This window comes from Mustelus asterias, chromosome 2, assembly GCF_964213995.1.
Source record: "Mustelus asterias chromosome 2, sMusAst1.hap1.1, whole genome shotgun sequence".
Classification (NCBI taxonomy): Eukaryota; Metazoa; Chordata; class Chondrichthyes; order Carcharhiniformes; family Triakidae; genus Mustelus; species Mustelus asterias.
The window spans coordinates 147341452-147355717 of record NC_135802.1 but is presented as its reverse complement, the minus strand read 5'-3'; the positions used below and the strand labels follow the sequence as shown (position 1 = coordinate 147355717).

General features: G+C 44.6%; 1 protein-coding gene across 1 annotated transcript in view; it reads right to left on the bottom strand.

Moving 5' to 3' along the window:
* Positions 1-7481: 7481 nt before the first annotated feature.
* Positions 7482-14266, bottom strand: part of LOC144479518 (sodium/hydrogen exchanger 3-like) — a 134305-nt gene continuing 127520 nt past the window's right edge. Inside the window, 3 exon segments of the mRNA XM_078198286.1 lie at positions 7482-7726; positions 8957-9040; positions 11833-11899. Of these exon segments, the coding sequence (XP_078054412.1) occupies positions 7482-7726; positions 8957-9040; positions 11833-11899 (396 nt within the window).

The following is a 14266-nucleotide window of genomic DNA, read 5'->3' as shown; positions in this document are numbered from 1 at the left end:
ACTTACGCTATCACTCCATGGGCCAGCTATGAAATTTAAGTTGGTGTCTAAAGGCGCTTTGTCTTTTGCTGAAATGTTAATCTGCAACAATGCAGCTTGCATCGTTCACTGAACATCGATGGTGACTTGAAAGTTCAGTAAGAAGTCTCACAACACCAGGTTAAAGTCCAACAAAGGTTGGACTTTAACCTGGTGTTGTGAGACTTCTTACTGTGTTTACCCCAGTCCAACGCCGGCATCTCCACATCGTGACTTGAAAGTTTGCAGGGGATTGGAGAAGGGAGACACATGTAAATTTGAACCTCGATGGCATTCACTAACTTTAGCCTCGCAAGCCTCTTTTACACTGGCGCTCAAACCAACAGTGGTGAGTTAACCCTCGATGTGACTACAACGACCTTTGGCAGATTTCGTTTCTCAAGTTCCCGGCTTGATCAATTTAAAATACATGCTACACTCATCGGGGCCCCACTGCGATAGATATGGTTGTCCCTCAATCCTGAAACTGTGGGCGGGGAGAAATCATCGTCTTTAGGCGTGTAGACTAATGACAATCAAGAAAAATTCTAGCACAATCTTTGGAAGACAAAGAATTATTGGTTGAATGCCACATTCTCCCAACTGCAGAGGAGAAGAGTCAATCATTGCCACAACTACTCCCCACTTCTGACGTCGGGAACTCACTAAGATTTCAATTTATAACACCAGCATTCAAACGAGGATATCTAGTCTCCTTTCTTCCAAGTGTGGGAATAAATAGAGAGGTGTCCATAGACTACTTTCAGTGGCCACTGAGACCTATTGCACACATCCACCAGAATATGCCCTTATGCGTTGCAAAGGACACACTTAAAATGCCTGTCCTGACCAGACAAAGCATTAGAAATCCTGATTACATTAGAAGACCTCCTCTTAACTAAAGTAACACCATGTTGACTTTTGTCAGAGTTTAAAAGGAGTCTCAATTGCTCAAGAAAAAAAAATAAGCCCAAAGCATGTCCTTATAGCTTTTTAATAAGAACATGCACTTTCCATCACTTTGCCTTGTCCTTTTTTCCACGCACTGTGACACCAGCAATGTTAATCTTCAACTTTAATCTCTCAGCACAGGATGTCAGGTTTTCAAGTATTTGCCTGAACATTACCCACACTTCCGTCGAATTAAAAAAATAATCTTTGACCTCCAATTTCCTGGCGGCTCTCTGGTTGGTTAACTTTCACACCTCATAGGTTTTACAACATTGCACCACCGCTGACTACTGGTGTATGCGTTTGTCTTTCTTTTTAGTTAAAATAAAGTATGAAAATCTGAACTGTAACAATTTGTTTACAGCACAAATAATCTAAAATATAAATTGAATGAGAGAGAAAAACCTCTGCGTCTGATGAATTCCGAATAAACATCAAGAGGAACCTCCCTGCGTTTCAATGTTTGAAATGAGTTTTGCTCTCTCCACCCCCCTTCTGTACAAGTACCCATATAGAAAACTACATATAGAAACTATAGATATTATTTCTATACCCCTTTAAAATTCTTTGGCAAAACTGCGCCCAATTTTCCCTTCCACAAACTAAAAAAAACGGGTGTATGATTGCAGTAGTCTGTTTCAGTGCCTGTACAGGAAATGCATGTTCTGGAGAGATATGGCACAATTAGAGGATGCCCAGTTCGCTAATAGGTTCTGTGTTATTGCTGGTGAATCGGAGCACTGCTGTGCTTGAAACTGTGCTGCGCCTTGTTCCAAGAAACGCGACAAGAGACTGGGAAGAGAGACCCAAGTTTCTGGTGACCTGGTTCACGGAAAGGCTAGCACCACTGCAAAGCTGGTCGATTCTGCAACCCTGTTCTGGTTGCCACACAGAGTGCATCTTTAGTGCCTTACTGATCTTTGGCTTCTGCTTTTCCACCCCTGGGTCGTCCCAACTCTGATTCAGCACCTCGAGTCGGCTGTGCTTTCACAGTGAGTTCTTCGATGACAAGCCAAGTGGGATGGTCTTCCATAAGCTTTGCTGAAAATGTCAGTAGTTGCTTTCGAAATGATTTCAGTAGAACTCGCTTTTTTGTGCGACCCATGTCCGGAAATGGTGAACACTTGGGGATTCTACATTTTCCAGTGAAGAATACCTCTGGACCCGTGTCTCTGGAGATAAGGTGGGAAGATCCGAGGATTTCTCACAACTAAGGTCATCTTGGCTTACTTGGTCATCGTTTCTGGAAAGGTGTTTCTCATCCAAGGTGGAAAGGTTAGGCAATGGAGGGAGATTTACGATTGGCGTAGTTACCTGCATAACACAAAGGCAAAGTCAGTCCATGAGCAAAATACATGATATCTACTCATTAAAAGCTTTAGAATCATACTGTTCTGTTCACAAAATAATCACCTGTCTTAGACACAAATGCGTCAGGTAGTATAACACAACAAGAGCAAAAAGAAAATCATACGGTGAGATATTCTGCTGCCTAGCATCATAAGAATGCTCTTCCAGATAATTTATTTTCAAACAATGTTGCGTTGCTCTATTGTGTCAAAAGTTAACAGTCATTACTCCTGGACTATATTTCCTTTATCTTGAAAGCTGGAAAACGTTAAATTGACTCAATAAGGTGTTTACTTATACAGGCCAATGGCTATAGTATGGCGGCACGGTGGCTCGCACTGTGGCAGGAATCCAGGTTCGATTCCCAGCTTGGGTCACTGTCCATGTGGAGTTTGCAACTTCTCCCAATGTCTGTTTGGGTTTCCTCCAGATGCTCTGGTTTCCTCCCACAGACCGAAAGACGTGCTGGTTAGGTATGTTGGCCATGCTAAATCCTCCCTCAGGCGCCAGAGTGTGCTGTCTAAGGGATTTTCACAGTAACTTCATGTAATGTTAATGTAAGCCTACTTGTGACACTAATAGACAAAACTTTAAAATAGTAACAAGTAAGAGTTTTCAGATGGAGGTTCAGAAACCTTCAATCAGTGAAAACCTTGGAGCGCAGTCACAAGACAGCATCTCATTTAACGTAGGATAACAGAATCCTATCAAAGAAACTCAGCTCACACTGTGCAAAAATATTGCTGTTGTTCTTTAAAATCATATCGTGGATTGAGGAAGAGCAAGCCGATGTATTTGGAGCTGTCCCTAATTATTGGACAGTGAAAGAAAAGCATCATTTTGCACCTTCAGTTATCATTTTGATCAAATTATCTCACGTCAGATGCTCACTGAGTTGAATCCAAGAAGATCAGAGTTATAAATATCAAATGAAACAAAAATCACACAACTTTGTGCATAACTCATGAGTATCAGTCACAATATTTTTAGAAGATGGAATTCAAAGTAGTTTTAAAACATGCATTTCAGGAGGTTTGAAAACCAGTTCGGTATCAGTTTATTTTCTTATTGGACATCTTTAACTCCATCATTGTCTTGTGACTTTGCTACCCGAGACTTGATATTATTCACAGCAAAGTGCATCTCAATCCAGCAAGAGAAAAACAAAAATAAGAGGGAAAATTTCAGCAGGTCTGACAGCATCTGTGGACATAACGTGGAGATGCCGGCTTTGGACTGGGATGGGCACAGTAAGTAGCCTCACAGCACCAGGTTAAAGTCCAACAGGTTTATTTGGTATCACAAGCTTTTGGAGCACTGCTCCTTCATCAGTTGAGTGGAGAGAGAGTTGAGCCAACGTTGAGTCATCTCAGGCAAAGGGTCATCTAGACTCCAAATGTTGGCTCTATTCTCTCTCCACAGATGCTGTCAGACCCGCTGAGATTTTCCAGCATTTTTCTGTTTTAGTGTCAGATTCCAGCATCCACAGTATTTTGCGTTTGTACAAGAGAGAAAATTTGTTCTGTTAAACAGAGGAATCAAATGATCGTAAAGGGCTAGAAGGAAAAACAAAATCAGTTTGTAAGAATTTCAACAAATGAAAACTAGAGTTAATGAACAGGCATTTCAATCTGCAAAGTTCAACAGAGATGCAAGATTGTAGAGTTAATGATGCGAGAAAGTAGGAAAATGCAATTCTCACAAGCCAAAGAATGTGGAAGGATCTCAGTCATTTGTAAACAGCCTAAGCTTATATGGGCAAAGTAAGAAGTTTTACAATACCAGGTTAAAGTCCAACAAGTTTATTTGGAATCACAAGCTCTCAGAGCATTGCTCCTTATAGCTTCTATGCGTTAATAGCATAGCCCAAGCCAAAACTCAAAAGGACAAAATATCCCCTTTGTTCAGTTGAACCCTGTGATGGGCTGGTTCCCCTTCAGTCTTCCTGCATTCAAAACTGGTCTGTGTGCATGCAAGTTCAAGAACATCAATACTAAATAGGTAAAGGATGACTTGGATGTAATTTCAAGGTCGCAATATTAGCATTACTCATTCCGCAATTAGACATTGCATGCATCAGATGCAGAATTCAGCTTGCTCTATAATTGACCACCACCCCAATCACTCTGGTATCCATTACCACATCATTGCAACACCTCAATACCCCAAGGCCACCTCTCTTGGCTTTACAATAGAGATCAGCAATTGACGTCAAAATGCATGAACATTGGTTCTGAATCTCCACCCAATAGGAATGGAGCTAAGGCTGTTCACTCTGGCTCCTAAAAATGGATTGGAGTTCGAAAGGGAACAGGCCATCGCTCGTTCTATCTTGAGTTGGACTCAGCTCAAGTGCTCTGACTCACAGCACTGTATGGAGGAATATCTACAGTGATGTGTTTGTCACTTCTGTTGTTGCTTGGAAAGGGAATGGGAAAGTGAACAAAAATTGCAGATTACAGAACTTTGCAACTGTGTGTATTCCATCAATATCTCATTTACCACTATCCAAGTTCACTAAAAATCTATTCAAACAACCATAAACTGTTGACAGAAAATCTGAGAGAGAGAGAGTTAAAATTAAAAGAAAAAAAATTAAAAGGTCACATTTGAGAGCCTGCTCGGCAGATTTGGGGAGAGATCGTAACCATGGACAGAAGTGTGGGACAATTACTGAAAATAATTGCATTAATATTCAAGTACCAATAGTAAATATGTTTTATAATGTTGCTACCCTCTGCGTGAAAAAGGTTTTTCCTGTTCTCCAAACAAAATCTACCTCATCATCTCTCTTCACTCTAGCCTAGAACAATCACAAAGCTGTGTTTGCGCCGACTCTGCCCACCTCTTCCAAATTTTAAACAGCTTTCAAATCTGCCCCAGGCTCCACCAATCTAAGGGTAGTTCAGTTGACTGGGTGGCTAGTGCATAGTTTAGAATAATGCCAACAGTGTGGGTTCGATTGTCATTCTGCTGAGGTAGACTTTGGGACCTGCCTCAGAGCGTAGAATGGCAAATCACCAGACAAAAACTGACAAGAAAAATGCTCAAAAAGAAGCAACAGCAGACACTAAACCATGGACTTGCCTTCAGGCAGAGCATACATGAAATGATCCACTGCTGTGGATCAACCCCACGATTTCTACTGCTTCTTCGTGGCTGTATTTCTCCTGACCATCCAGCATCCATAGAATCATACAGTGCAAAAGAGGCCCTTCAGCCCATCTAGTCTGCACCAACAAGCGAGAAACACCTCAACTCACACCTAATCCTGTCTACCAGCACTTGGCCCATAGCCTTGAATGTTATGTCATGCCAAGCGCTCATCCATTTTTAAAGGATGTGAGGCAACCCCGCCTCTACCACCCTCCCATGAAGTACATTCCAGACCGTCACCACCCTCTGGCAAAAAAAGATTTTCCTCACATCCACCCTAAACCTCCAACCCATGTCCCCTTGTGACTGACCCTTCAACTAAGAGGAACAGCTGCTCCTTATCCACTCTGTCCATGTCCTTCATAATCTTGTACACCTTGATCAGGTCGCCCCTCAGTCTTCTCTGCTCCAATGACAACAGCCCAAGCCTATCCAACCTCTCTTTATAACTTAAACGTTCCATCCCAGGCAGCATTGTGGTGAATTTCCTCTGCATCCCCTCCAGTGCAATCACATCCTTCCTATAATGTGGCAACCGGAAATGCACACAGTATTCTAGCTATGGCCTCAAAGTTCTATACTGTTTCTATATGTATCTTTGTATGTATCCTTTGTTACTTCAACATCCTTCTTATAATGTGGAGACCAAACCTGAAAATAGACCTCCAACTGAGTTCATATTTATTCACTAGTACATCTCCACTTTTGTGTTCTATGCTTCTCAGCATGGACAGTATTGTGGTAGCTTATCCACTGCTTTTAATATATTGTGAAACTGAACCCGAAATTCTGATCTTCAACATCAACCAGCCTTCTCCTATAGTATACATCTAAAAACTATAGCACCTCACACTTACCGACATTGAACTCCCCATCAGTTTTTTTTGCCTTTTCCACCATTATATTAATAACCTCTTGCAGCTTACATTAGACTCAATTATTTACTAAGGGCAGAATGTTCCCATCCCACCTGCCACAGGAATCGTAGTGGGTGGGGCCGGACCACGCAAAGGTCCGTTGACCTCCCGGAGGGTGGGAGTTTCCAGTCTTGGGGCAAACATGGCTGGAAAATCCCGCCCCAAGTCTATTTTGGTGTCATCTGCGAAGTTGACCATCAACCCCTCTTAGCTCTTATCCAAATCACTGATATATATAGTGAACAGAAACCATCCCAGATCCAACCACTTTGAAAATTTGTCCTAAGCTCAGTTTGCACCCCCAGCTACTAACCAGTTTTTAATCAAGATTTGCTACTTTTCATTACTTCTACACCCTTAATCCTCTCTTGCTTGTGTGGATCCTTGTCAAAGCCTTTCTGAAAGACCATGTGCATCACATTTACTGCATTTCCTCCGGTCTCCTCCTCAGAGAACACACTCCGGTTCATCAAGCACAATCTTCCTTTCTGAAATCGATGTTGGCTGCTTTGCTTTTTTGCTTCACCCAGGGTAATTTTGTCCACAGTTCCAAGAAGACAAAGCCATTAGTCCAAGTTATATCCACAACTCTCCCTTCCCTCAGATGCTAAAATAGATTCGCTGCAGTGCAGAAGGAGGCCAATTAGCCCACTGAATATGTACCAACTCACTGAAAGAGATTCTTACCTAGGCACATCCTCCCCCCGTAACCCCACACATTTACCATGGCTAATTCACCTAACCTGCGCATCTTTAGACACTAAGGGGCAACTTAGCATGGCCAATCCACAAAACCTGCATATCTTTGGACTATGGGAGGAAACCGGAGCACCCGGAGGAAACCCATGCAGACATGGGGAGAACATGCAAACTCCACGCAGACGCAGTCACCCAAGGCTGGAATCGAACATGGGTCCCTGGCTGCCAGACCACTTATCCACTTTGTATTTACTTCATATTTACAGCATCCACATTATTTTGCTTTTACTTCCAATTTCTGTGGTTGATGGGAAATTATGAGGGCAACAAGCTGTTGTTTTTTTTCTTGCATGAAGCAAAGGGATAAAAGGGATAAAGTGGATGATGTATTTACATTGATGATTCAGGTAGGAAAGACAATGGATGCTCATCAGAGATGTCCGCTAGCAAAAATGAATCAATCGATCGGTTGCTGAGCTGTAAGGGTGTAAGGCGTCTGAAGTTGGTGGGGCTTCTTGGAATCTGTAAGCGTGCCCTCTGGGATGGAATGACTGTTTCTTCATTGGACACCCATGGTGGAATCATTTGGAAAATAGACTGATCCTCCTCATTGGAAAAACTCGGGTTATCGATTCCTGCAGGAATGGCAAAATAAGAATGGTTGAAGGGTTTGCAAATACATTGCAGCAGAATATTCAATCTAATCTTATATCAATGATAAATTTTGGAACATTAGAATCCGAATAAGGAGATAATTACAGCTGTAATAAAGTCAAAGTTAAGAGTCCGCCTACACTCCTCTACACAGGAAACATCACAAGATTATGGTAAATAAATGCTCGATATTCAGCATTGCTAGAATCTGCAAGCATGCAATAGGATCTGAATCCTACAATGACTACTCAGCCATGGCTTTAAATGTACATCAGCCCAAAATTCAGGTTTGGAATGCATCAATGTGGTTCTAGCATACCATGGGAGGCTTTAAAACAAAAACATTTACTTCCACCAGGAAGGACACCAATCGTTTCTTCTTCTCTCTGCAATTGCTGTATGATTTCAGCATTTTCTGTGGCATTCTGTATTTTGTTACATTAGCCAACAATTGGTCAATCAAAGGAAGCATCGTAACGAACCCACGCCTGACCTAAACCAACATCTGCCCTTTAAGTAGATCATAGAATCCCTAGAGTGCATAAGGCGGCCATTCGGCCCATCGATGCTGCACTGACAACAACCCCACCCAGGCCCTATCCCCATAACCCCATATATTTACCCCACTAACCTACGCACCCCAGGACACCAAGGAGCAATTTAGCATAGTCAATCAATCCAACCCGCACATTTTTGTACTATGGGAGGAAACCGGGGCACCCGGAGGAAACCCACACAGACACGGGGAGAACGTGCAAACTCCACACAGACAGTGACCCAAGCCGGGAATCGAACCCAGGTCCCTGGAGCTGTGAGGCAGCAGTGCGAACCACTGTGCCACCGTGCCGCCCACAAGTTAATAGTGATTAGAACTGGGAGCCCTGGCTGCTTTATCCTCCCTTACAAAATGGCGGCGAGGCTGCCCTGAGTACACTGATCAGATAGCCTAGACTAAACACGGAATCCAAGATCTTCAAAAAATATTTAGAAAGCCCTTCAAATTGGCAGTCACCAGGATATTGTAAATTGTGTTGAAGCAAAGGTTATGTGCATTGGTGCAAAAGTATCTCAACTTGAAAAAGTGGGCTAAGTCCTAAGGTGTAACACCCTCTCTTGCTCACACAAGCTGGGGTTTTCAACTCTAACTTTTAGCCTCCAATAGAGGAAATATCCAGAGCAGTATTCACCACTGAATAGACAATGTACATTACCATTTCTTGGTTCATCCGAGTCATTGCTTGCAGGAGTAATTAGGAAACTAATTCCTCCATCTGCTGGATCCTCTACCTCAGAATCTGGAAGAAATAGGTAGAAAACAGCTGTTAAATACAGCAACAAATTAAAGTTTATTTATTTGTGTCACAAGTAGGCTTACATTAACACTGCAATGAAGTTACTGTGAAACTCCCCTAGTTGCCACACTCTGGCGCCTGTTCGGGGACACAGAGAATTTAGCATGGCCAATGCATCTAACCAGCACGTCTTTCGGACTGTGGGAGGAAACCGGAGCACCCGGAGGAGACCATGCAAATTCCACACAGACAGTGACCCGAGCCAGGAATCGAACCCAGGTCCCTGGCGCTGTAAAGCAGCAGTGCTAACCACTGTGGTTATGGGTTGCTCTTTGGCAGATGCCATGTATTTGAATCCAGAGTTACAGGATACAATCTTTTCCAGCTTTTTAAGAAAAAAGGTTCTCAACTGAAAAAGGGGGCTGAATTTTCCAGCCGTTCTCACCGGTGGGATCTTCGAGTCCTGCCATCGGCGAACGCTCGCCACAGGTGTCCCAGCAGCAGGGGGTGCATAGAACGGGAAACCCCACTGTTAGCGGTGGGGCCGCATCCAACACCATGAAACATGTCGTGGGGACACGCAGAAAATCCCACCCAGGAATCTGTGTGGATTCAACCCAGCTACTACAGCAGAACATGGTGCTAGACTGTTAAATAGAAAGCACAAGTCATTCTAGTTCATATTTTCTTCCTCACTTTGGCAACTAGAACAGTCAAAATGGCTGAGTGAGAGCACAAAATGCCAGTGCTCTGATAGGGTTGCCCTTCAGAATCTAGAGAAAAAGAGTCTAAATGCACACTATTGGGACTTACGCACCACTTGCTGAATACTTATGAATAGGCACTTTTTTACTAATCTGCTTGGTGACAGATGATCATCCATTTTGTTCTTAAAATCACAGCGGTGGAACTTTATTTTGCCCTGGGACAATTCGCCAATTCCCTATTTCTTAACTCAGGTGACTGGTGACCAATTTAGTGCCCTGTAACCACTTTAAGATTACCCAATTCACCAACGAACAGGATTCTAAGACATTCTTGACCTGCAGATTCCTTCACGCAATCCAAACCAAGGACGGCCAAAGTTTTGCCTCAGTGTAAAAGGGAACGTGAACAGAGTAGAGCTTAAACTCGGTCCGTAATCAATTGCTGCAAATGGAGTTCCAGCTCCGAAGCCAAGTGGAAGTCATGCATTTTCCGAGGGACAAGAATGTTGGGCCATTGGACCAATGTGCTTGTCTGGTGTACGGCAGAGCTATACTCACCACAAACAGCCTAGCTGTTGGTTTCCTGATGGCAAGTTAGATTGCACTGACATAGTACTTTTACCAAAGATGTCCCAAAGCATTTTATAATCAATTAAGTACTTTTGAAGCAGTACTTCATTGCAATGTTAATGGAAGCCTCCATGTGACACTAATAAATAAACTTTAAAACAAAATCAGCCAGACATATCCCAACATTGATACCTTGTTAATGATATTTGGCCTCAGTTAGGCTTGCAGTCGGAAGATTACAATTAGCCTCAGTATGCTAGGAAGGTGAATAGGGATACAGTTGGAGAGGAAAAGGAAACAAAAGGCCATCACGTTGCGCCTGTTTTCGGGCACGACAACTTGGTAAAGTCAGGCGTGAGTCGAGTAGTGTGACTCGCGCCTGCCTCGGCGCTGGTTCCCCCTTTGCCACGGGCTGAAAATGGCCACCATCGGGACCGTGCCCGAAACAGGCACAATGTCAATTTAAATGCATTTACAAGCATTTAAATTGACTTAATGGGCTGCACGCCCAAACTTACTGGCATTTCCCCCTTTACTACCACATTCGCCCATCCAGATTCGGCGCAAAGCAGACATAGTCCGCAAAAGTCTGATTCGAGTGATCCAGCTTCTGGAGAGGTGGATCAGATGGCTGTGTGTGCCAGATTGGCAGGGCGGGGGGGGGAGGGGGGGGGGGGGGCGCTGACACTCTGCTCAGTGAGGAGGAAGGGGGGGGTCCGTTGCCACTCTGCGTGTGATCGGTGGGGGAGGGGGTTCCGCTGCCACTCTGCGTCTGCTCAGTGAGGAGGAAGGGGGGAGTCCGCTGTCAATCTGCCTTTGCTCAATGAGGGGGGAGGTCCACTGCCACTGTGTGTGTGATTGGTGGGGGGAGTGCCAGCGATCGGTCTGGGTAGCTGTGGGGGGGGGGGGGGCAGGGGGAGGGGGGTGGTATAAGGGGGGTCAGTAATATTGTTGGGGAGGGGGGGGGGCAATGTCTGTGGGGGCCAGAGGGAGGCATTATCCAACCCGGAAGCGATGTGGCAGGGGAGTGTTTTTCTATTTTTTTTTACTGCGCATGTGCAGTTGGAGGCGCCGATCGCAGCTGCAGTGTTTTGAGCTTAAGCCCCACCCACAGGCATCTGCAGCGCGATTCAGAATCGCTGCTATTTTTTTCAGGCAGAGTGCATATGGGGGCGCCTGAGAACAGGTCTAAAAGTCGGATCTGAAACACTCCCAGTTTCAAGTCCACCCAGCGCTTCGAATTAAAATGGTAAAATAGGGCCCATAGTCAGGTTTCCTTCCACCGATTGCTATAAGCAATCCCCACACATCAGAGCAAAGTCACAGTGTCAGTCAGCTGAAGCCACTATTTCCAAAGCCTCTCAGCACCCACTCTCTCCCACTTCCCGCGAGTGTAATGAGTTAGCCAAGAATTCAGAAACTAACCAGCCACCTGCGGAAATGTCAGCAGAGATTGGGAAGGAAGGTGGGAATAAGAAATTAAAATCAGCAAGGAAGAAAATGCAAGCCAGCAATTACCTTTGTTAATATGGAAAGCAACAGAGTGTGTTGCTAGCCTTCCATTTGGCACTGCATCACTGTGTTTCTGAAACAAAACCAGGACAAAACAAGAGTTAAAGGGGAAATAGGTTCACAAGATAAGGTTTTATTGATTTGCTATTGTTCATTTGCAAATGCAATCCAAATTAAAATCAAGTGCTTCACTCAAATGCAAAAGGTGATTAACTGCTTTTATGTCCTCCCTATGTAAAACTGCACAAATGGAAACACATTCATATTTCACCTTTAACACAGTAAAATGCTCTAAGGCAAGCAGCATTGTTGAACAACATTTCAGAACTTATGGTCTGGGCAACTGAAGAACTGGCCATCAACAGTGAAAATTAATAATCTGGGATACGCAAGAGGCTGGAATTGGAGGGACACAGCTATCTTGAAGGATTGTGCGACTGGAGAGAAAGAGTGGGAGGTGAGGCCATAGGGATTCGTAAACAAGGAGGAGAATTTTAAAATCAAGGTGGCGCTCAACTGGAAACTAAAGTCGATCACCGAGCAGAGAAGATTTGGGGGGGGGGGGGGGGGGGGGGGTGGCGGACAGGGAATGAACGGGATGTCGTACGAGTTCAGAGGTGGGCGGCAGTATTTTGAACACGCTGAAGTTTTTAAAAAGGGTGGCGGATGGGAGGCCGACTAGATGCGTCAAGTCCTGAGGTAACTAAACCGGACCTTCGACAAATTTTCCATCCCGCCCACTATGTTCCCTGTTGTGAGCAGGTCTGGAAAATCCCGGCCCTTATCACAAAGCTCGCTCGCTACTGTTGTCGCCACCCATCTGAGGCTGAGCCTAACTATCTGCAACCTTGGTACCGTATTTGACCCCGAGGGGAGCCTCTGATCACATTTGCGCCTTTTATTAAGGCCACCTATTCTCACCTCCACTTTGCCAGCTATCTCCTTCTCAGCTCATCGGCTGCTGGATCCCTCATCCATGCAATGGGCGGCATGGTGGCAGTGGCTAGCACTGCTATCTCGCAGCACTAGGGACCCAAGTTCGATTCCCAAGGAGGAGTCTGCACGTTCTCCCTGTGTCTGCATGGATTTTCTGCTGGTGCTCCGGTTTCCTCCCACAGTTCAAAAATGTGCGGGTTACATAGAACATAGAACAGTACAGCACAGAACAGGCCCTTCGGCCCACGATGTTGTGCCGAGCTTTATCTGAAACCAAGATCAAGCTATCCCACTCCCTATCATCCTGGTGTGCTCCATGTGCCTATCCAATAACCGCTTAAATGTTCCTAAAGTGTCTGACTCCACTATCACTGCAGGCAGTCCATTCCACACCCCAACCACTCTCTGCGTAAAGAACCTACCTCTGATATACTTCCTGTATCTCCCACCATGAACCCTATAGTTATGCCCCCTTGTAATAGCTCCATCCACCCGAGGAAATAGTCTTTGAACGTTCACTCTATCTATCCCCTTCATCATTTTATAAACCTCTATTAAGTCTCCCCTCGGCCTCCTCCGCTCCAGAGAGAACAGCCCTAGCTCCCTCAACCTTTCCTCATAAGACCTACCCTCCAAACCAGGCAGCATCCTGGTAAATCTCCTCTGCACTCTTTCCAGCGCTTCCATATCCTCCTTATAGTGAGGTGACCAGAACTGCACACAATATTCCAAATGTGGTCGGGTTAGGTGGATTGGCTGTGCTAAATTGCCCCTTAGTGTCAGGGGGACTCAGTGGGATTGTGGTCGGTGCAGATTCAATGGGCCGAATGGCTTCCTTCTGCACTGTAGGGATTCTATGGTTCTACCGGTTCTTCTCCAGCAATGATTAAGTAGTTAAGAATGGAACCAGGCGCGTGCAGTTCCACCCAGCTGGACAACTGTAAAGGGACATTGGAAGAGGATTGCGTGGTCAACCACGTTGAAGACTGTAGACAGGTCGAGAACAAAGTGACAGGATATTTTACCACCATCAAAACTTAAGAGCTGTTTCGATACTATGGCAGGGACTGAAACACAATGGCATCTTTTTTGATAACTTGACATTAATCACTCAAAGTGATGGTTAAAAAAAAATTGAGAAACATGCCCCATCAACACACGTGGCTGTTAATATTTTCACATAGGAGGTTCTAGTGCATGCTGGTATTCTAAGAATAAGAGAGAACATGACATTGACAGATGTGAATTAAGCTCAGAGAACAAATGGTGTCCTCAATTAAATTTAACTGGTGCCATGTGGATCCCCCAGGGTGCTGGAAACCCAGCGGTCAAAAGCGAGGCAAGAACTACTAGCTAAAGGGGAATGTTTTTAATTTTACAGCACTCCCTTGTGCGTCAGGAGCAGGTGTTTCCATCACTCTTGAAGGTCTCCACACCCCATCCCCACTCAGAACACCAACTTTCTTCCCCACCTAGTTCAAGCACACACTTCCCCAACCACACA